The sequence below is a fragment of the Cajanus cajan genome, chromosome 7 (assembly GCF_000230855.2).
Source record: "Cajanus cajan strain Asha chromosome 7, NIPB_CcT2T_4, whole genome shotgun sequence".
Lineage (NCBI taxonomy): Eukaryota > Viridiplantae > Streptophyta > Magnoliopsida > Fabales > Fabaceae > Cajanus > Cajanus cajan.
Genome location: NC_138523.1, coordinates 51,624,926 through 51,648,585, shown reverse-complemented (window position 1 = coordinate 51,648,585; position 23,660 = coordinate 51,624,926). Strand labels below are relative to the sequence as shown.

The 23,660-nt window shown below is 30.9% G+C and overlaps 3 protein-coding genes across 8 annotated transcripts; 2 read left to right on the top strand and 1 right to left on the bottom strand.

Moving 5' to 3' along the window:
- The first annotated feature begins 5,490 nt into the window (after window positions 1-5,490).
- On the top strand, window positions 5,491-16,025 carry LOC109812180 (Pseudouridine synthase family protein). Of its 6 annotated transcripts, none has more exons than XM_020376081.3 (16): window positions 5,496-5,717; window positions 5,855-5,914; window positions 6,073-6,163; window positions 6,355-6,427; window positions 6,612-6,657; window positions 6,872-6,982; window positions 8,297-8,378; window positions 9,954-10,050; window positions 10,428-10,488; window positions 10,604-10,734; window positions 10,972-11,089; window positions 14,164-14,287; window positions 14,491-14,598; window positions 14,689-14,763; window positions 15,025-15,106; window positions 15,669-16,025. In XM_020376081.3, exons 1-15 carry the CDS (start codon window positions 5,661-5,663, stop codon window positions 15,066-15,068), a joined length of 1,278 nt encoding a protein of 425 aa, XP_020231670.1. In that variant the 5' UTR covers window positions 5,496-5,660; the 3' UTR covers window positions 15,069-15,106; window positions 15,669-16,025. The 6 variants fall into 6 exon arrangements, 5 of the variants coding, with proteins under 5 accessions (XP_020231674.1, XP_020231670.1, XP_020231671.1 ...); XM_020376082.3 differs by having other exon boundaries at window positions 15,659-16,025; XM_020376080.3 differs by having other exon boundaries at window positions 15,634-16,025.
- Window positions 16,026-17,024: 999 nt separating this feature from the next.
- Window positions 17,025-19,905, top strand: LOC109794611 (F-actin-capping protein subunit beta). The gene is made up of 8 exons (XM_083060035.1): window positions 17,025-17,307; window positions 17,387-17,457; window positions 18,039-18,152; window positions 18,386-18,468; window positions 18,570-18,643; window positions 18,811-18,930; window positions 19,157-19,252; window positions 19,467-19,905. The coding sequence occupies exons 1-8, from the start codon at window positions 17,179-17,181 to the stop codon at window positions 19,548-19,550; spliced, it is 771 nt and encodes a 256-aa protein (XP_082916161.1). The 5' UTR covers window positions 17,025-17,178; the 3' UTR covers window positions 19,551-19,905.
- Window positions 19,906-20,867: 962 nt separating this feature from the next.
- LOC145949598 (lignin-forming anionic peroxidase-like) lies at window positions 20,868-22,555 on the bottom strand. The gene is made up of 4 exons (XM_083060034.1): window positions 22,231-22,555; window positions 21,909-22,100; window positions 21,623-21,788; window positions 20,868-21,511 (listed from the first exon to the last, which is right to left on the bottom strand). Exons 1-4 carry the CDS (start codon window positions 22,441-22,443, stop codon window positions 21,114-21,116), a joined length of 969 nt encoding a protein of 322 aa, XP_082916160.1. The 5' UTR covers window positions 22,444-22,555; the 3' UTR covers window positions 20,868-21,113.
- Window positions 22,556-23,660: the final 1,105 nt, after the last annotated feature.

Below are 23,660 nucleotides of genomic sequence, written 5' to 3'. Positions count from 1 at the left end.
TAGGCGGAGCTGACTCCTATGGATGTTTTGTTTTGTTTTGTTACGGCTACTTGATATAGTGGCTTTGGATGTATTTTGTATTCTACACTCTAACTCTAGTCGGATGTAGGACATTGTATATATTTATATTCTAGACACTATATTTATATACTCGTTCTATCCTGTCTCGAGTTTCCGGTGTACTGTGATGGTGAGTGTAGTGGCCTGTCGGGTCGTTACACATAATGACTAAAGCATTGAAGCTTGATCAGTTTGAAAAAATCCGACACATGCTTGGAGTTATAGGAGTTACTGAAATAAGCTAAAATGCAGCCATTTAGCTTACGGGAGGGAATGTTAAGTTGTTAAGTTTATGTTTTGTTAAGTTTCTGTTATCACGTACTCATAAGTGTTCTTAGGTTGTTACGTTGTTATTTTATTATTTTTACGTGCCTATTTTATCGCTTTATAGTATGGCACTTTCAACTTTGCAGTTATTGTAAAGGTTTATATAAGCCACCTCTGTTCATGGAATAAATCATTTTCTCGTTGCATCATTTCGTGTCTTGTATACTTTGAGCTTTTACAATAAGATGAATCCATATGCATGTATCAAAAAAGAAAGATAAATCCATGAGACTTTTCCATGTTGCATACCACCTTTTGACAATTTGTTTGAACAAATACCGTATTCAGACCAAGTTCCTCAAGCCAGCTTAGTGCTCTCAGCAATGGCAAAGCTTCACACACTCATGGGGGTTAGTGGTCTCAGCAACGCCACTTTTCTCATTGCATTTTATGGTATCCCTTACTGGTGGTTTCCATTGTGTTCGAGTGAGGGAATCAAATCGAGGAGGATGGGTGTTTACTTGTTGCCTAGCCTGGGTCCATTCATTGAGACTCTCCTCCACTCATTACAGATCCACACATTGACGTTCTAGAGCAGCATTGCAAACTCGAAGGTCTGTTTGGTTTCTCATTTCTGCAGGACGCAAAATCTTAATTCTTAAGTTTTGGTCAAATTAGTATTTTAAAATTAAAAATATTAAAAATAGATTAAAATAGAAGGGTGATTATCATATTAAAAGATAATTGACATATCACATTATCAATTATATAAACCGACAAAATTGTAATGACTATAGAGATTGAATGATTTAAAAAAGAAAATCAAAATATAAAGATCTTTTAGAGTGGTTTTAACCATAGGGACCAACAATTAAAACAAAACAAAAAACGTACTGGGAGATTAAATATAATTGGATTGAGTTAATTCAAATTTGATTTTTTTTTTATCTATTTCATTCAACTCATTCCAACTATAATTGACTTGGGTTAAGTAATTTAGTTAAATAATATATTTATAAAATTTAAAAATATATAAAAAGATAAGAAATTAGTTCAAATTTTAATACATGTCTCAATTAGTTACAAGTGACATTATAACATGATGCACATCATACACAATACTAATAAGAAAAATATAATGTCTCAAACAAACAACACTAAATCAATAATAATTATTTGAATAACATAATAAAATTTAACAAACTAAAATTGAAGAGGTGACTATGAAATGAAATTATTTTTCTTTGATTATTAGATTGTTAATCCAAATATTAATTGATGTATTATTTACGTCAAATTCTATGTGTTTTATATGGTATATATGAGATAATTATTTTTTATTACTATTACATTCGTTCAGATTAGCAATCCTAACTCAATGATAATTTAGTAAAACAAAAAGTGTTTAACTCGATTCAATAATTCAACCTTCAACAACTTTAAATGTAGAATTGGATTAGGATAAATCAGGTTTACATGCCAATCCCAATCCACTTCTGCCTATCTTATTCAATTATTTAAAATGGCTTTGATTTTTTAAATTTTATTTTCAAAATAGAAAGTATTTTTTTTTTTGGTGTTGTGAAATAGAACGTATTTAAATCAAATGTTTTGTTTTAATTCTTTTTAAAAAAATATTTTTTATTATATTTTAAAAAAAATTATGTCTCGTGTCAAAATTATGAAAACTAGTTTATAGTATGCTTAGTCAATATTATGAATATTTCTTTTATATAGTTATAATTTATAATAAACAAATATTCTTAAATATTTAGATTATATTAAAATTAAATTTTATTATAAATAATTTGTTAAACATATAAATTATATTTTAAATTTATAATAACTAATTTATATTATGATATCAGATATTTGTAATTATTAATGTTTTTTAAAATATTAGAATCAAATTTAAAACTCAAAACAGAAACTAAATTAAAAAAAGCACGAGAAATAAGAGAAATAAATGAAAAATGTACTCGTTGAAATGTAAAATTACTCTCATTTTAAATAATTATTTTAACTTATACATATAAAAGAATATTTGTATTTCTTGTTTTGAGTTATGAAATTACGTGTATGTGATTATATCAATATTACGTTATTATTATTATTATTATTATTATTATTAAGATATTTATTGTTGTTGTTATTGAAAATATTATTATTAAAATTATGATTTATTTATGTTTTTAGTATTTTAAATTTAGGATATCACTTTTTGTGTTTCAATTTAAAATTTATGTTTTCAGTCTTGTAATTTTTAAAAATTATTATTTTAGTTTCTATATGTTTTTTTATTTTTAAAATTTAAAATTTGTATTTTTAGTCTTTAAAATACAAAAAAATATTATTTTAATTTTTAAAATTTAAAATTTATCATTTTAGTTCCTATAATTTTAAAAATATGATTTTAATACTTCGTAGTTATGAGTAGCATAATTAACAATAATAAATTAAGACAATTTTATAATATTAATTGAATTAATTTGATATTTTCAATGCCAATGATATTGACAATAATATAATTGATAGTAACAAATTAAGATATTTTTGTATTATTAATTGGTTTAATATGATATTTTCATTGACAACGGCACTGTAAAAAAATCACGTGTTACATATTAATTAATAACATTTGAGTAAAGGATTGAAATAATATTTTTTTATAATTTAAAAATTAAAAACACATCTTTTAAATTTGAGAGACCAAAAACTATATTAAAAGATTAAAATAATTTTTTTAAAATTACATAAACTAAAAAGATAAATTTTTAAATTTGAGAAACTAAAATAATATTTTTTTATATATATATTAGGGACTAAAAGCACACGTTTAAAATTTTGGGACAAAAATTATACATATCTATAATTTGAATAACTTAAAAACATAATTAAACCTAAAATTATTATTATTATAATCACATTCATTTGGACCTTGTGACCTTGAGAGAGATCATTCTCATTCCACTGTGCCTTTTTACTATGTGAAGTCTCACTGAGACAACCATACTACAAAGTAATTAGAAATAAGACTCTCTCCCTATGTTAAATCAAATGGGCTTACCATTTACTTACCCATTAATATTAATAAATATTAATATAATTATCAAAAAATTTGAAATCAATATTACAACACAGTTTTATATGTTTGACATTTAATTAATCTGTTTTTTTATATATAAAAATAACAACATTGACTATGATGTACACAATAAAATAATTCAACAATCTTCCACTTAGATAATATAAGTCAAATTATTATATTTATGTTAAAATTAATACTTTAGATTAATGTTACAAAATATGACTACAACAAGATGTTAAAATATAATTAGCACTTTCAATCAACATATTCAAAACAAGATTGTGAGTATTTTAATACTATAAAAAATCATACCTAATAGGAGTATTCACACCATATATAAATAAAATATTAATGTCTTAGTAGCCTAACCAAATTAGACACCAATTATGGAGCAACAAACAAAATTATGCTCAATTATACAATTTCAAAATAGAATAACCTTGATATTTATCCAAGATGTCCAATTATTAAGATAAATATCTTAATATATCAAAATTAGATCGGTTCAAAATGTCTTCCATCAATATATATACCATAACATAAATTCTCAAAAACTTAATTGTTTTGTTAAATAAATATTTAATTACTTTCTTAAATAACATTGTTTTTTCCTTCTTTTATGTTAAATTTTCAATGACTGAATTTGTTTTTGGATATTTGATTAATGTTTTCATCCCCACAAAAAAACTTAATTGTTCTGTTAAATAAATATTTAACTACTTTCTTAAATAACAATGTTTTTTTCTTTCTTCTTTGTGTTAAATTTTCAATAACTGAATTTGTTTTTGTAGATTTGATTCATGTTTTCATCCCCAACAAAGAATTCTACATCCTAGACAACCAATGCTCCAATGCAAGCCTAAGAATAACCTTCACCGATCCTTAAATGGTATTAGTGAGAGTTTTGACATCATTGAATGATATTTTCTTCACATTTTGATAATCTTTAACCTTTTTATGCTAATCAATAATTTTTAATTAATACATTTTTTTAAAACTATGTGTACACTTTTTACTAGGGATGGCAATGGCCCCATGGGGGCGGGTAATAGTAAATCCGCTCCCGCCCTGCTAGATGAAAATTATCTCCATACCAACCCCATATCTGCGCGGATATCCATTGAGCGGGTATCTATGAATTTATTGAATACCCACAGATATTCATGGATATCCATGAATATTTATAAATTTTTTAAAAAATTAAAAAAATTATATTACAAATAATTTTAAGTCTATATTTAATGTCATTGAAATATTAAAAATAAAAATTTAATGTTAATTTTGAACTTGTATTTAACGTTAATTTTGTTAAAATAATAATAAAAATGTAAGATAATCAATGACTTAAAATACATCAATCTCACAAGTAGTTAAAGTCTCATCACAAAGCTACAATAATTCAATCTCATAATTTTAAATGAAAGTAAACAACTTAAAATACATAAATTTTATTGGTCCAATCAAAGCTATAAAATTAAGCAAATTATATCCAACATAATTTTAAAACATGTTTAACACATGTTGGTACATCAACCTCACTTTTGTAAGAAAATAAGACGAGAGAGTGTACTTTTAGAGTTATGTGGTACAAGAATAATTAGGATATTTAAGAAATATTATCAAACGGGTACCCGCGGGTATGGATATCATCATACCCGCCCCCGCCCCATTTATAAACGGGTAAAAAATTATCCGTCCTCATTATCCGCAGGTACCCAATTAGCCTATCCATTTATTATCCGTAGTGGATTTTACCCGCAAATACCCACGAGGACGGGTATTTTTGCCATCCCTATTTTTTACAAAATATTTATATTTTAACATTAATTTCAAAAATTGAATTATCATATAAAAATATTTTCAAACCTTTTGTTTTTGTTTTAAACTTTATCATGTAATTTTTTTTCCTCCAAAGTTTTTTTGAACTTCATAATTCTTAACCTTTTTTAAAACATAATTATATTTTCTATACTTCATAATTTTATATCTTTATTCACTATTTTTTTTTATAACTTTGGACCAAACATATAATTAAGGCAAAATTAAATAAAACTAGATTACACTGAACCAATTAGTAGGTTATTTTTGTAGCAACAATCAGTCCTATTCTTGTTTGTGTTTGGATTTCTGAAATTTGCTCACAAAACCTAACAGTACCACCAACTCAAGTGGTGGTTGTTTTCCATTCTTCATTACACTTTGAGGTTCGAAAACTGCACCGAACTGCAGTGTAGTGTTCTTAAGCATGGCAACGCAACCGAGCGATGCGGAACTTATAGCCACCTTGCAAGCCAGGGTCAAGGTACTTTCATTCAATTTTCCATGCTTTCGGTCAGTGTTGAATATAAAATCCATTTTCGTTGTTTTGTTAGGTTTAGGTGGTTTTGGCTTGCATTTATGCTGCGGTTTTTCCTACTGATTTTTTATTTATACTATCAGGAATTAGAAACTGAGAATGCGAAGCTGTTATCTCAACTTGCTGATTGCGGCAGTCACGAGGTTAGCTAGTTAAGTTAACTGTTTCGTTGTTTTCTTAGCATTTTTGGCATTTGGACCACAGTGATAGTTTTCAGCCTGGAAAAATTAACCAATGAAAAAGAAAGAGAAAGGGAGGGAACTGCATTCTTCAATGAATTTTGTTTGAATCTGTATTGCAGATGGAGAAAAAATTACATGTCCCTGATGAGAAAGGCAGGGAGTCAAGAAAAGGCAACAGAAAATCTGAAGAGAAGATAGAGAAAAATTCAGGTTCCTTTTTCTCGATATCGTCTTTAGTGTACTAGTAGTAGCACCTGTGACATGGGTGTTAAGAGGAAAACCCTCTTCACTTGTTGTGGCTTCTAATGAAAGAAACATGACTTATTGTTTAATCTTGTTAGAGATATCAGTTTAGTAGAAAAGAGCGACAAATTTAAATTAGCTTTTACTTCATGATACAGGCTATAACACAAGGTTTATGAGTCACCATAGCAAGAGATATGTGGCTTTAAAAGTCATGTACTTTGGTAAAAGGTATATACTATCACTGTAATATCTGGCTTTGTTTTCTGCCTTAACCATTTTCCTTAATTGATTTTTTTCCCATTTTGTATCCCTTATCATTTTGCTGTCTTGGTTCTTTATACTGTTGGTGCTAATTGATTAAATTCAATATGATAATTGATATTAAGGTTTTCTTATTACTTGTCAAATACAGGTTCTATGGTTTTGCTTCAGAGGCACAAATGGAACCAACAGTTGAGGTTTGTCTTTTTCATAAACACAAGCCAATAATTCTCAAAGAAATTGCATAAATTGATCATGATTACCATGAAGCAGAGTTTTCCAAACTATCACAAATAATTTGTTCTGGATGAAGTATTCTGGTTGTCTACTGTGAGGATAGTTTTGTAAAACCATTGCATGACATTGTATGTGAATGCCTCTGTTTTATTTGATTTATGATTTTTATTGCAGTCTGAACTTTTTAAAGCCCTTGAGAAAACAAGGCTATTGATTGGTGATAAGAAGGAGTCACAGTATTCAAGATGTGGTCGAACAGACAAAGGAGTTTCCTCTGTTGGACAAGTAAGTTGATGCACAAAGGAGTAAAAGAATAGAGAGACAGTGCTTTCTATTAGCAATGACTGATACAAGACATGATTAAGAAAAGCTAATATGACAAGTTGATTTTTTCATTTTTATATTAAGATACTGCACATTAACAATCATTGTGCTTCTAAAGAGTAAAGACCTCTATGGAAAATGCAATGCAAGAAAAAACGAGGTGCTTTTACAGAGCACTTCAATTGAGATAAAGAGGACCAGTGAGGAAATTTCTAAACAAGTTCATACATTTAAAATTAATATTGGGGCTCATTATCTTTGTGGGAAGACCTATGGGGGATTTATACTTTTCTCAGGATTTCATCATCTCAATTGACTTTCTTCCCTTATATTCTATCACATGCAAGGTTCCATCATTTTTCTTGAAACCTGAATGAAGACAAGTAACTGAATTGGAACATCTGCTATTGTTGCTAGACTCAGTACACTTGTATTCTTTAAATGGTAAAGAAAAAATGGATCCTCGATTCTTCTGGTCTGTGTGCATGGAGATTATTTTTCCAATTTCTCACAAATTCTCCAAACCATGAGAAATTATCCTTAAAATAGCCGCTTTGGAAAGCTACACTTCCTTTTAAGGTTTTAAGTCTTTAGTCTGGACGGAAGTTCTCAGTTGGATCAACAGTGAATACTGTATCATAATATGTTGCATCTGCATTGACCAAATATGGCTTCATCTACAAGTAGGTTGTGATGTGTTATTATAGGTAACTAGGATGGAAAGAATACTTATGCAGTTATGCCTACTATTTAGATCCCATGTCAACCAGACATATGGCCATTGTGTTCCTTGTAAGGCTTGGGCAGTTCTCACTACTCACCTTACTAGTCAGTTTTGTAGGGTATTTTGAGCTTTCGCCACAGCATCTCTATTACTGGGTCCCTCTCCCTCTGATTCTGAATGTGTGGTTGTCATCAACACTCTGATGTTTGTGTCTACATTGACCACCTGTATCCAACAATTGTGTGATTCACTCCATCATATCTCAAAGTTTCTTGACTTGAACATTTTGGAGGTTGAAATGTTGAATTCGGTTGCTTGCATATCTCTGTCCTAATCTGATCATTTAGAACACACCTCATGTTTTGACTAGGTGCATCCCTTCTCTTGGGCTTCCTCTGATAAACCTTACTTATTTTGGCCTTGGGTTCCATCATTGTATTTTGGAGTGGGTAGTTAAATATCAGTGCCCAATTTCTAGTATTCCACTATTCTCCTGTTGATGGAAAATTCATTATTTAATTGGTTCTGACAATGACAACATTTTGAAGCAGGTGATAGCTCTTTTCCTAAGATCAAACCTCAAGATATCTGCAACAAATAATGGAAATTCTGGAGTTGTTTTAGATGAACATGGTTAGCAGAACAATCTTTTTAACATATAGCCTTTTCTTTGTTGCTTTCATCATTTTCTTTCAAGGACTTAATCTTGTTTACTTTTCTATTTTTGGCAATATCCTGATCTTTTCTTGTCATACACAGTCTGGTATTGATTTTCCTTGTTTGCAATTTGCACACTTATGCATCTCTAAGTGAATCTTATAGACCACTGACGCATCTGTAATATAGGAGAAGAAGAAAGGAGGGTGTAAGTTTATGAGAGAACAAAAGGAATGATATTGTGTATGTTTGGATGCTACTTTGAAACTCTGTTCAACGAAAACACATACGTTCCGATGCAGAAAAAGTAAAAGTTTGTGAGTGTAGTTTTTTTTTTTTTTTTTTAACCCTAGTTGAGGGAGTTCAACTCAACTGGTTCTCAAACATACCCATTATAGGAAAGTTGGTGGATGATTCTGTTTGAGGAGAGAGGAAGGAGATTTGGGTATCATGGGGAAAAAAGGGGTGAGGGGGAAAAGAGCATGCAGAAAGGTTATGGAAAAATTGGTATAGGTTTTGAGGGTAGACTGTGCAACCTGTGTGACAGTCATATTTTCTTGTTCTTTCCTTCAAATGTCTATTTAAAGAGGTTCAACTTTATGTAAGGAGCCTTTTGTCCCTTTGTTTCAGTTAAAATATACTCAGAATTTTCAGTTTCTATCAAAGTTGCACATTAAATCAATGAAATGAGTTAATGCATGTGAAATTAAACATGTATTCATCAATTTGATATTACCATTGAAAATTCATTTCATAATTTTCTCCCTGAATTTTATATAATAAATTTAGAACTAAAATCCAAGTGCTGGGCCGGGAACCAAACAATATAAATCTATATACAATCAATAATAGTTGTGGTACTAATATTTGATTTGAATGACAGTGTAATGTTGTATTGATGTATGGGTTTTATTTCCCCCTTTCTCTTTCTTCCTCTATGAAAGATTAAATTTGCAAATGGCTCCAATTACTTTTTCTTAATGCTAATACATAATTAGGGAAGTCCTTTCTCTGAAATTATAATTCTGACATGGTTCCTCCTATTCAGCATTTCAGCTTACATAATAATCTCATTTTTTTCCCCTAGTGGAAGGAGGTCAATTCAGTGAAGTGAGGAAATTTGAGTTTTTCATGATATTTGAAATTTTGAATCCTTATTTCTCATAATAGTTTTGAAGGTTTTAAGACCAGAATTTAAGTTTTCCATACCATATTTGTATTATTCTAATACATCAATAGGGTATACAATCAACAATAGGTGTGGTACTAATATTTTATGGTGTTATAGGTTGGGGCCTAAGCAGGTTATACACTATTTATTATTCAGATTCACGTCCATTGAGTTGTATCTTGCTGATGCAAAAATGGTGGATATGTCATATGGTTTAAGCCAATTATAAATGTAAATACAAATTTATGATATTTCTTGTAGTTTTATAATTACCAAGCTATGTTCTTAGCCTATGACTGCATTTTATATCATTTGCATGTATGTGGAAAATTATATAGCTTTATTTTCTCCTTTCATAAAACCAACCTTTTATTTTGTAGAAGGGGAAATTGATTATGTGAGGGTGCTAAATCGAGTCCTTCCAAATGACATTCGAGTTTTGGGTTGGTGTCCTGCTCCTGTTGATTTTCATGCAAGGTTTGTATGCATTCTTTAAAAATTTGCCTTATATGACGATTAAATTATACAAAGAATAATGATAGCAATAAGCAATGCTAGGCAAAGGTAACTGCTTTCCCAGTATCCTGCATAATGGGATGGAAGCAATTGTGGCAACACTGGACATAGGTGTGGTTATCTTCCAAATACTTTTTGGCTGCTATATGTCCCTAATATGAGATCTGAAATTTTGTTCCGTTCATAAACTCTATCTATTGTCATCCCTAGCCAAATACTATGAGTATTTTTTATTTATTTATTTTTAATTTGCACATATGTGGATGTTTATACCCTATTATAATATCTTGAATTGTTCTATTTTGTTATCATGTTCCTTGTTTTCTTTGTCAATACAGGTTCAGCTGTTTGAGCAGGGAGTATAAGTATTTCTTTTGGAAAGAGCAGTTGAACATCCAGGTAGGAAATCCATTTTCCTATATAATTTCTTTTTCTCTTTTCTGTTTCCCATCATTTCAAAGATTTTAGAAGCATGTGAACTGTATACACTTCTCATTGGCTTATGTCCCATTAGGCCATGGAGAATGCTGGAAACAAACTTGTTGGAGAACATGACTTTAGAAACTTCTGTAAAATGGATGCAGCAAACGTGCACAACTATAGGCGGCATATCATGTTGTTTGATATTTCTCCTTCAGATGTGAGGTTAAGATTGGTAGACATTTTTCTCACCCTCAGCCTTGTGTTTATGCTCATTTTTGCTGGCAAGAAACCAACGCTTGAAAAATTTATGCAAATTGGATGTTGCAAATGTGCACCACTATTGGTGTATTGTAGCTTATCCTAACATTCACTGTATTTTGAATTATGTGAAGCTAAGATTGGTGGAAAATTTGTAAGTTTTTGGGCTTGAAGTCAACACTTTTCCCCATTTACCTGTAGGTACAATGGTAATCAACTTTGGGTGATTAAAATAAGAGGTAGTGCTTTTCTATGGCATCAGGTCCGCTGTATGGTTGCTGTTCTATTTATGGTTGGCAAAGGTCTTGAATCTCCAAATGTGGGTACCTGACACCCTCTTATATAAATCACATTGAAAATTTGTTTGTTTGTTGCTTTATTGGTCCTATAGGCTTTAAAAGTGTAGATAATTTGTTTGATTGCCACAATAATGAATATTGGCTCTTCTAACATTTTTGTAGATGATTGTGGCAATCAAACAAAATCATGTGAATTTGTTGTGTACAGATAGAATTAGGATGGTATTATTTATTTCCTTTTTTGGTACATTTGAATGAAGAATTATTTTTTCCCGATTCCTAGGCCCAAATAAATACAAAATAAATATCTTCACCTGATTTTTAGCTCCAAATTAGTACTGAATATCTTCTTCTAATCCTTAGTTCCAAATCAGTGTATCAAATCTACCTTTTATCTCTATTTATTTACCCTCATTGTAGCAATTCCGTGAGTGAGAAATACAATTCACTTTTTCTATATGGTATAAGAGCTTGATCTGATCCCTCCCTAACTGCAGTGCCTGCCCTACCATGGAAAAATCAGCGTGTTTTCCCAACTGAAGGGTGAGACTGATGCATTGCTGACCAGCTCAACTGAAGGGTTTTCTCTTCCTATTACAGCCACAGGCCACAAATTAAATGGCCAAAACTTAATCCCATTTTCCTCCAAGAAAAAGTAAAGTAGGGGTACGTTACATCTTAGGAGAATGCAAACAACCCCTATAATACACCTCAAGAAGGAATTTTCTGTAATGTTGTGGCATTATAGACTAGGTCACCCCAACTTAGTACCTAGAAAAAATGTTTCCTTCATTGTTCAAAAAAAGTCTTGAGGAATTTTCAATGCAAAGTTTGTCAATTGTCCAAGCATACCCACACCACTTATCCCTCTCAGTCATATGTGCATTCACAACCATTTTCCTTGATTCATAGTGATGTGTGGGGACCATCAAGGGTCAACAGTGTTTCTAGGTCTAGATTTGTTGCTTTAATTGAAGACCACACAAGAGTCACTTGGGTGTTTCTCATGAAGGAGACATTGGAAGTAGAACGAATATTTAAAATTTTCCATTCAATGGTGCAAACACAATTTCAAACATGCCTCAAGGTGCTGAGAACGGATAATGGTTACAAATATTATCATTCCATGTTGAACACATACTTCCATAAACATGGAATAGTGCATCAGAGTTCTGTGTGGACATCCCACAACAGAATGGGGTGGCAGAAAGGAAAATTCAACATCTTTTGGAGGTGACAAGATCACTCTTGATGGCCACAAATGTATCAAAACAATTTTGAGGAGAAACTGTACTATCTGCAACTTACCTAATAAACAAAATGCCTTCCCGTGTCCTTAACTTCAATATCCCTCATTCCACTCTCCAGACCTTCTACCCAACTAGCAGAATCCTAACCTCAATTCCTTTGAAAGTGGTTGTCTGTCCAGCTTTTGTCTATGATCTAAACCTTCACTGTAACAAACTTGATTCCGAATCCATCAAATGTATCTTTCTTGGATACTCACCTCAACAAAAGGGATACAAGTGCTCTCCCTCAACTAGAAAATTATACCATACAATGGATGTGACATTCTTTGAGCATCAACCTTATTCCCCCAAAATTGGCATTCAAAAGGAGAAGATACCAATTCTAGCTGTACACAACAAAATTGCATGATTTTGTTTGGTTACTACAATCATCTACTGAAAGCATACAACAGGATTGGTGATGTGATTTGTGAAGATTGCTTGCATTTATATGGCATGTTTGCCAAGTTAACTTCTTGAAGCCAATTTCATTTAGGATCTGATATTGATATTTTTTGTATTGAATAATAGGGGTTTTGTGGGCATAATGGAGGCAGCACTCACCAAATATGGAAGTGTTCTCTATTTGTTGCCCTGTACAAAATGCCATTATGATAAAAATTCTGTTAATGTCGTTCAGCATAATTGTTTTTACCATCTGGATGTCTGAATGATATTTTGATTGTCCTCTCAAACAGCTGCAATCATACATCAAACAGTTTTAACGTTTGCACAATCAACCATGGAGAGATCCCTTTTCTTTTGAGAATATTTCTATCTTGTATTCCCTGACACTACGCATTAGCTGTTTAGCATATCCTACATTATCAGAGGATACAACTTAATCACATGGGGGATATAGACCTTTTTAAATCTTTGTCTCTTTGTTAGGAAATGGTATTGCCTTCTTGCTTAAGACACTGTCTCCTAGGGATGACAATAGGATTCAAACTGAATGGGTATCCATAAAAAGTACCCATTGGATTTTGCCTAATAAATGGGATTGGGTTTGGATATGGGTAACTATCCACAAAATTTAACATGTATAGGTGTGAGTATGAGTACTGTACTACTCAACGCTACCAATACCTGCATAGTATGATAGTATATTTATTATATTTTACAATGATCTTTATAATTAACATTAGTATTATATTATCATTCATGTCTTATTAGTTTATCAAACAAATGCATAATGGTAGACCACATTCAAGTTATCCATAAGGGCATGAATCCGGGTTTGAGTACAGAGATAGACATTATAGTACCCTACTTAAAATCTTACTCATTGTTATTCCTAGTGTCACCTTGTCTTTTATTTATTTTCTTTTTTATATTATCACTAATATTTTACCCTATGCATTTAATAAGCTATATGTTTATTATATATAACTAAAATTTATAATTAATTATATATACAAATTAATAGTATGCTTAAATATATAAATTGCATTTAAAATTTGTATAAATATATATTTTTAAACATAAATTACATTTAAGATTTAAATAATTTATATTGCATCAAAAGATTATTTTTTATTATTGATAATTTATTTTAAAAATATTAGAGTTTAATGCATAAATAAATATAAATAAAGAATTAATTTATACTAGAGGTTTAAAAAATTTCTACAAACGTTTCCGTTGAAGAATAACTCCTAAAACTATTCTTGTGTTAGATAGCTGTTTGCATTTAATATATAGAGATTGATTACATTGTAATATTAAATCTTACAAAACTTCATCTCCATATGGATTTCTTGTTTTGTAGTTTGAAATAATAAGTTGTCGTCTTAAATTTGAAGGTGATTGATATGCTGCTGGACACTACTAGAATCCTAAGGAAACCTCAGTACACTATGGCTTCGGAGGTTCCGTTGGTTCTTCAGTCCTGTGAATTTGACGACATTAAGTTTATGTGTTCATCAGGTATTTCTGATTTGTAAGGATTTTTAAGTATGGTAACTGACTGGTTTGTTGGATTCCTTTCTGCAGAATTTGTATTAGTTGATTAACATAGTAGTACTATAAACTTTGGTTGCATCTAAATTCCGACATCTTTGCTTGCCTATTGGGTCTTTTTTGTTAGAAACTTTGATAACTTGAATTTATTTAATTGATTGCTTATCTAGATGCGGGAGAAGCGTTGCGTGTACACTTGGTGAATGAATGCCAAATTTACCAGCTTCAAGCTGCAGTTTTTCATGAAGCTCTTCTTAATTGTGTGCCTGTTTCAAATGGTGCTGCAAATGCGTTAGCAAATTACTTCCCAGTTACTGCTTACTTCTATTTACAGTGATTTATGATGCTGATAACCCTTCCTTTTTCAGATCAAAGGTTGCTTTCTTTTCAAGGATCCAAGAAAAAAGTTTCCCATATCCCTCTTATGTCACGACCAACTGAGCGTGAGTTCTGTCTTCTGCAATATTATGAAAGTGTGTAAAAATTACTTGGGGTCTGTTTGGATAAAAGCTTCTGAGAGTTTCTCTTTTGAAAATAACTCTATTTTCAGTAGAAAAATATCCAAACAGGCTCTAATGCATGCTATAAATGGAATGTGAATGCGTTGTTTTCTTCTAAGCTCCACACCAAATTATTTTTCACAAAATATAATTCTTGGCTCCTCCACTCTGATTGCTTTCTTACTCTTGTTGAAATAAATCTAGCATCATATGAAGAGCGCCGTGCCAAACTCAACACAGGTGCATGAAGATTTCATCGGTCATCTCCATTATATAATGTGTTTGGGTGAGCATTTGCAGACTTCTTTTTGCATTATCTTAATTTTGTAAATTGATTTTGGTTAAAAGTGAGTTTGAAGTGAAATGATTTTAATACAATGTTATTTGAATATGTTTACAAAAGTCATTCTTAGATGTGTAAATGGTCAATAATGGGTATCTAAATAAATACCATTAAATTAAAATTATAATATTAAGGGCTACTTTTGTCGATGCAGGCACTACTGTTTTTTTATCCCGCTGCAAAATTAACAAAATGTGCTTCCATCAAAACCATGATTTGGAATGCGGAATTGATTCTGTACAATTTACCAAACATGTTGGCAAAATAAACAGGGCATGTTTGCATGAGTTGAATGAGCTTTACGTTTTTTTTTCAAACATGGACTAAAGTAATTCACTTTCTTTTTTATGCTTAGTTAGAATATAGAGCAAGCTATCCCAATTATTAATAAGAAAATCAATGGCTGAAAGTATTTTTATATCTCTTTTTATATGTGGATACAATAGTATATAACTGGATAGTGTAATTAGGAATTGAGTAACTGATGAATGACAGCAAATAGCAGCAGAAGAATGACTCCTTATAGAAGTCTACTCAGAACCTGAAGGAGAAATCGGATTAGAATGCAGAAAAGAAGCAAGAGCACATAAGCTAGAATTATCAGAGAGAAGCATACCACGCTCATAATGATCTCACTCCACAAAGTCTTCCAATAAAATATTCTTTCTCCTAGGCCTCATGCTTTTCCTCTGGCCCATAGTTCCCAGATCTGCTTCCACGTGGCCATTCCTTATAACTAACTTTCCATCCTCCAATTCAGTATTTGCATATCCCTTTCTATTATTTTGCTCATGTTACAGAATGCATATTTTGGTATATCTACTATTGATTTTCTTATAAACGATAGAGATTATTTACTTTATCTTCACTCGTTTTAAAAGTGTCAAAACTTCCAAACACGCATAGACCTTCAACATGTGTGGTGTTTTTAAGCAATCATTTTTGTAGTGTTATTATAGAAACTTTTTGGTGTTTAATAGTATCTAAAATATTCATGTTTTTTACTTGTTAAGTGAAAAAATAAATTTTGGTTCATTGGAGTATCATACAATAGTGTTCATCTTCACACACGATGTTTAAAAAATTTGATATGTGCTTAGCACTTATTTACTTGTAGTCATATATATCCAAACAATTCTTAAGTGCATAACAAGATAAAAAAAAAGTAGGGTACTATATTATTCATCTTAGATGAAAATTATATTAAATATTTAGTTTAACGAATTAACCAAATCTCATTTTATTTTTTTTATCAAATATGAAAGTACAGGAAAGTATTTTTTATAAATAAATACTGATTATTTCTAGCATTTCACTGTCAATATTAAAAGAAAAATTCATTCAATTTATTATTTAATATAGTTAGTATCAGATAAAATTTGTCATTCTTAATCATTATTTCTTTTATTTTACCCTTTCACTACTTTTGTATTGAATTTCAATAGTTTTTCTAACATAATAGTTAAAATAAGTTAAATTTCTATGCATTAGAAAATTAAACCATCAGGCAATAAAAAATCAAGATAATTAAAACTTTTAAAACAATTATTATAAAAATTAATAATTTTACTGTACATGTTAATTTTTTATTTGATCACAAAACAAAATTTTGTTACACAAATAGTACATAAAATAATCTTATATTGTAATTTAAATAATTAATTATAAATTTAAAATGTAATTTACATATTAAAAATATTATATTTTTTATAATACGTATGCTAAGAAGTAGGAAGGCCAAATATGAGTGACATAAAAATAATAGAAACGAAAAGTTAAAAGAAAATAATTATTGTTGGATGATATATTAATATATTTGGCAAATTTAAAATGTATAAAATTGTATTGAAATTTGGCAATAAGGAAGAGAAGGAGAAAGAGAAAAAGGGAGTGGAGGGAAATTCGGATAAAAAAAAAGAAGAAAGAAATAAAGAGAAAGCGATAGAAAGTTAAAATGTGTGAAGAGAAACACAAATTGTCCCTGACTGGCGTCGCGGTCTGAATTTGAAAGGAAAATGGAAGCTGCGATGGGACTGATGCGGAGGATTCCGCCGAAACACACAGAAACAGCTCTCTCCGCCCTCCTCAGCCTCATGCCTCACCACTCCCCCGATCTCCTCTCTCAAGTCGATCAGCCTCTCCAGGTTTCCTCTAATTTCCTCTTTTCACCCAATGCAACCTAAAATATTCCCCAATTTCTCTCACCATTTCCTTTCTCACCAGGTTCTCTGCGATGTCGAATGTGGCAAGCAGTTCATATTGTGTGAATACAACAGAGATGCTGACTCTTACAGGTTAATTTTTCATTCCTATATCTCTTGATTCCCGCTACCTTTTCTTTCCTTTCCACCTTAATAAGACATGTCTCTTATCAATTACTCTATTTTTTATTGGATTTATCGCTCTGTGCCATGCTTATTTATGTAGATGTAGTTCCTTGTGTCAGTAGAAAACCAGAAAAATTGAGGGAAAATGAATGGAAACATTTCCTACCACGAATAGTATATAGTTAAGCTACATTCCTAATCACTGGTTGTAAGGCTTTCTCTGGGATATGTTCCCCGGCTCTGTGAATATAAATTAGTTTTTGGTTGTCAACTTTGGAATACTGTTATGTCCATGAACAAAATAAATATTCCTAATCTAAAATAAATTTAATGTGTTTACTGGTCTACTGATGAATATGGCAGTGTGCTGTAAAAATAACAATATTTTATGAATATCGAAACGGAGACAGGTACAAATATTTAATTATTTGTTGCTCTGTAATTTAGTTCCTATGGTCAGATCTGGAATTTATTTCTCGTCAGTGTCCTCCCCAATTTAGTTCCTATGCTGGACGGTTTGAACTTACTTGTTATTTGTGTCTCTGCAGATCACCTTGGTCGAATAAATACCATCCACCGTTAGAAGATGGGTCCCTCCCTTCTTCAGCGTTGCGGAAGCTTGAAATTGAAGCAAATGACATATTTGCAATATATCGTGACCAGTGAGGTTCTTTACTTACCTCATCTTTTGAGCTTGTGTGTTTTTTAAGGTGTCTTGTCAAGAAACCTTTCTCCCTAGGAACTTATTATTACCTTATTTCTGTTTTGGTTCGAAGAAAATGAATTGAATTTGAAGATGGGTCATCTTGTGTGTTCTTCTTGCTGTCTATCTGAAAACAATTTTTTAGCTATTTTGTTTTAAAACAATATGCACCATTAATGGATAATGTCACAGATATTATGAAGGTGGCATTTCATCAGTTTACATGTGGGAAGATGATAATGAAGGTTTCGTGGCCTGCTTTTTAATAAAGAAAGGTGAGGCTTTTATTTGAGTGAATTCTAATGGAAGACTCTACTCATCCTTTTGACGTTGTTTCTGATGTGATGTTTTTTTTTTTGCAATTCCATGCTTAAAGATGGCTCAAAGACAGGGCAGGGTCGACGGGGATATTTAGAGGAAGGAGCATGGGATGCTATACATGTTATAGAGGTAAAGTATCATTTCATTGAAGACTAAGCATTGATAAATGCAGCTGTATATATAATCTTTAATACATTGGGAAACTAAAATATCCTTATTTAGTTCTAAGTTTCTGTTTCTTTTCTCGCAAGTTCATTTTAGTAATTCTTAGTCCTCTCTTTCTTTTGTTAATTTAGGTGGGACCAGAGGAAGAAGAAAACACCAATTATCGTTTAACCAGTACAGTTATGCTGACATTGACTACAAATAATGAGTCATCTGGAACTTTCAGTTTATCTGGATCAATTAGGCGTCAGGCATGTTCTACTAGAATTAGCTCATGTTGGCAATTAGATCATTTAGTTAACACTCGCATGCCAAGTTATTTCTGCCTTTCTTGAGAAGCCACGTCGTGAATCATGCACCTTTATTGAATATTGAATCAATTAGATGGTTCTTTTTTGACGAAGTTCATATATCTACATGCTTTTAGTTTGATCAAGCCTTTTTTAAACCCAAATTAGTTTTTTCCCGGTATTTTAGATGAGTATGAGGCTATCAGTTGCTGATGGACATCTTTGTAACATGGGAAGGATGATTGAAGAAATGGAGAGTAAGCTGAGGAACTCACTAGATCAGGTACTGCATGATTATGGGATTCAGTCTTCAACAGCATACTTGTATTCGAAATTAGTTTCTTTACCTTCTTTCACTTGTTCTTTGGTCGGGAAAGGTTTGGGTATTCATCAAATTTAGTATTTGGTTCCTTTGTGTCTATGACATTTCAGACTATGATGCATGTTACAGGTGTCTGTATGTTAATCATCTATCTTTATGTTAATGCATGTCACAGGTATACTTCGGTAAAACAAGAGAAATGGTTTGCACCCTGAGACCACCGTCTGAAGTGACACAGATGAGAATGCCTGAGAGCTGATGTGCCGTTACTTGGTGTAGCAGAGAAAAAAATTACTTTGTTTTCTTCATACGTTTAGCTTATTGGCCGGTAACTTGTGTCACAGTATTTGCAGTAGGTAGTTTCACAATGGTTGGTGGTTCGGATGGCCCTCGTTTTACAGATGTAGTTCTGTTTGTTGAGTGTCAAATGTTGTGTTCTGTAGTGGATAAGCATCATGTTTGTTGTTGATACTTGAATGATTCAACAAAACAGTGGATTTCCAAAACGGGTTGTTGCCTACGAGAATGCCTGAGATGATACGCCCATTAGGCTGTGTTATGTGGGGAATGACCTTCGAATTTATCGTACCATTAAAAGGTGGATTATTACTTCATCATCATTGTTATAATTAACCAAAATTACGTAGGATTACAGTGGAAGACCTATTGGGATGAAAATGAATACTAGCCTGAGTAAGGGAATATTATCCATACTCATGGGCACACCTGGCAATTTTGATACCGATATTTATATTTATTATTCAATAGGGTTTTATATACTTAGATATACTAATCACTTGTACTTTAAGTAAATGAGATAATTATCGAGTGCCTGATACAAAGTTGTTGTGTAAGATTGTTTCTTTTAGATAATATATATGTGGTCTATATATATATATATATATATGTATATATTATTTTTTATAAATAAATGTAGATGAAATATATTTTTGTAACATTTATATATTAATATAATTTTACAAAAATATAATTATATAACAAAAGTTATGTATATTTCTAATTAATATACTTATATTTTTGTAAAAGTATATTAATATATAATAAATTATATTTATCAAACTATTAGTTTATCTATGAATATACTAATAATATTATTGATATTAATTTATCAGTAATATTATAAAAATAATAATATATAAATTTTATTTATTTATTAATAATAAATATATATAATTTGATGTATTGAAGAAAATTATGATATGCGTTAACTTGAATAAATAAATGATTGTATAATTTTAAAATATTGTTTATATATATATTAAAATTATTAAATTTTTAATGGGAGAGACTAAAATTTCACAATTATGATATTTGAGAGACTAAAATTGTTCAATTAAAGATTGAATGACCAAAATCGTACAATTGCAATCTTTTAGGGACTAAAATTACCCAATTAAAACTTTGAGGATTAAAATTGCACAATTTTGAAGAATCAAAAAACGCAATTAAGCCTTTTCTTTATGTCGTCTTGGATCAAGTCGGTTTGTTTGTTTAGGAATCAAGCACCAAACTAATTTATTTAACTGCCCAATATATTTTATCCTAAAAAAAAACCTTGTAAAGACGTGTAAAATTAGTTTAATACATTCAAATGTGGATAAGAAAGAAAGAATCTAGCACAATAAGAGCTAGACATATATTTAGCAAGTAGCAAGAAAAAAAGTACAATTCCTTGATCAATATGAAATAGAAATTAAACAACATATACAATTGAATGAAATAATAAGAATATTCAACACCTTTATAAAGAATAGTGGGAAATGACCATGGACCAAAAGATTTGGAATAATAACAATTTGACTTAATTGATAGAACTACAAATCTTTCTTATCATCCCAGTAGATCCAGTTAATGGTTCAATATCTCCCATTTTTATCATAGCAGCTGCAAAGTTGGACTTAAAAGTTGTAGGATTGTTGCTGTATTCGGTCACAACAGAATCTGTAGATCCTCCGCTATATAGAACTTGATCTGATTGAAGAAGACCCTTCTTTTGAATCAAATTCTTGAAGTAATTGTTGTCAAATGAATTGGGTGTAACCAAGTCTAGTGCTGCCAATTTCTTATCATTATCATCACTACTAACTGATGGACAACCACGTTGACGAGTGCTTGCAAATCCTGCATCAATGTCACTTGCATTGTTGTATATCCTTCCACGAAATGTGAAGCATTGAGCTTGTCCAATTGTGTGGGCTCCTGCATGCATCATAAATATAGATAAATTTATAACTATAAAAGAGCAAATGTTTTCAAACTTCTTACGAGGCTTGAGAATATACAAGCAATTATATACGAGTAATTAATTACCTGATAGAGTAACCATATCTTTTGCAGTGAGTCCCTTGTTGCTGAATTTAGAGATAAGGGTGTCAAGATCATCTGTAAATAGTGGAAGGTCACTAGTTGCCATACTTTTGCTTGCAGTGGTAGAATCTCTTCTTCCAAGCTTCACAGTCCATGACGGACCACCCACCTGATCAAGAATTCAAATAAAAAAGGCTTAAGTCATTACTATATATGTTTTTGCATGTTAATTATCAAGTTAAAAACACCAAATTAACATATATAGTTAGTTTGTTACTCAACAACTTACAGCAAATGATGCATCACGTGCTGCTACAGCTACAATGTCAGCACATGACACAACTCCGGGGCATACTTTCTCCACCTCAGCTTTTGCTTGATCTATGATGTTATATCCCCTTATTGAGTTTGCATTCTGAAGTGCACTCTTTTCGCTCTCTATAGAAGAACTATCATCAAGCAAAATTGATGCATCACAACCCTGCAATAGTGCATACATCAATATGTCTCCAATCATTGTTTATGATTCTAATAACACCTATGATCTAGATTTAGATTAGTCAAGTTAAAACATGCAGTTAACAAATCAACAATAAAACTAATGCACGTACTTGAACAAAACAATCATGAAAATGAAGACGAATGAGAGATGCAGCCATGCGACGCTCCTCAGATACTGCACTACGAATCACAGATCTTATAGTGCTAAGTGCATTGGGACATGCACCGTCATAAAACGTAGAAGACAATTGTGCATCACATATTGTGGCTAATAATATCAGTGTGACAATAAAACTTGTGATACTTGAAGTCTTATAGGCCATGAATATTACACCAGTGTGACAACAAAACGAATTGATTATGAATTAAACTCAACAATAGAGAGAAACAAAGAATTAATGCGTAACAAAAAAGAGAATGAACCAATGAAATGATGCAGTGGTGATGAATTTATAGTACATGTATAATTTGTCATAGTCAAAGGTGGTAAAGTTGGCTGGGTCTGCTACAGCGTGTTGTAGGCATTAGTTGATGGCGCGGTTCATAGTTGACCAAAGCTGGCTTCTAATCACCATGCATAAAGTCACTATAGTTTTCATTAATTAATTTTGCTTTATGTGGGTTTTATTTGTTTTTTAGGGGTTAGGGTTGCTTTAACCGAACTTGTAGGGAAGTTAGCTGCAATTTCTCTATATGTGTGAATGGAACTTTCCATGCATTATATTCTTTAATTATAATTTCATTAACAAGCTTCGTTGAAAGAGACCTTGTCGGCTTGTCCATGTCTTGGTGCTCTTGATATATATGATAATTTTATAAATTTGACCAAAACAAATTTGCAAAGTTTCATCTAAATTTCGTCAACTGAAGACACTGTCCCACGTGATAAGTTTGATTGGTTCATTACTCTGATATGTTCGAGGCGCCATATGCATGAACTAATCAAAAAATTTCCTTTGGAAAAAAACTAATAATGATTTCTATCGAAAAAATAGCTAAGGAATAATTTGAAGATATCAACTAAAAAATAGACTTGTGACGCTTATAAAATTACGCCATATATGCTAATTAATCATTTACACTGTTCTTACATTGTTTTAATCTTCCGTTTTGCAATTTTTTTCAGTCAAACTGAAGTTAAATATTAAGTTTATATATATGTTGATGTAAACTTACAATATCTTACATACATATGCATAGATCAAATAATCTGTAAATTTTAAAAATTATTTGATAATTTATTTTATTAATTTAAATTAATGTATAAAATAATTTTATAATTATTCATCAATTTGAATTAATGAAACGAAGTATTAAATTATTTTTAAATTTTTAAAAAATTTACAGACTTAATCTGTGCATTAAAAACTTTAAATTCAATTATTGAAACTTTAAAATATTGATATAAAACATGTTATTAAATGGAGTAAGTTTAGTTAGACTTACTCCTAGAGTAAACGAATCCTTCTTCTCTATATATATACTTCTAAGAAATTAAAGCATTAAATTTTCATGATAAATAAACTAGAGCATAGACTTA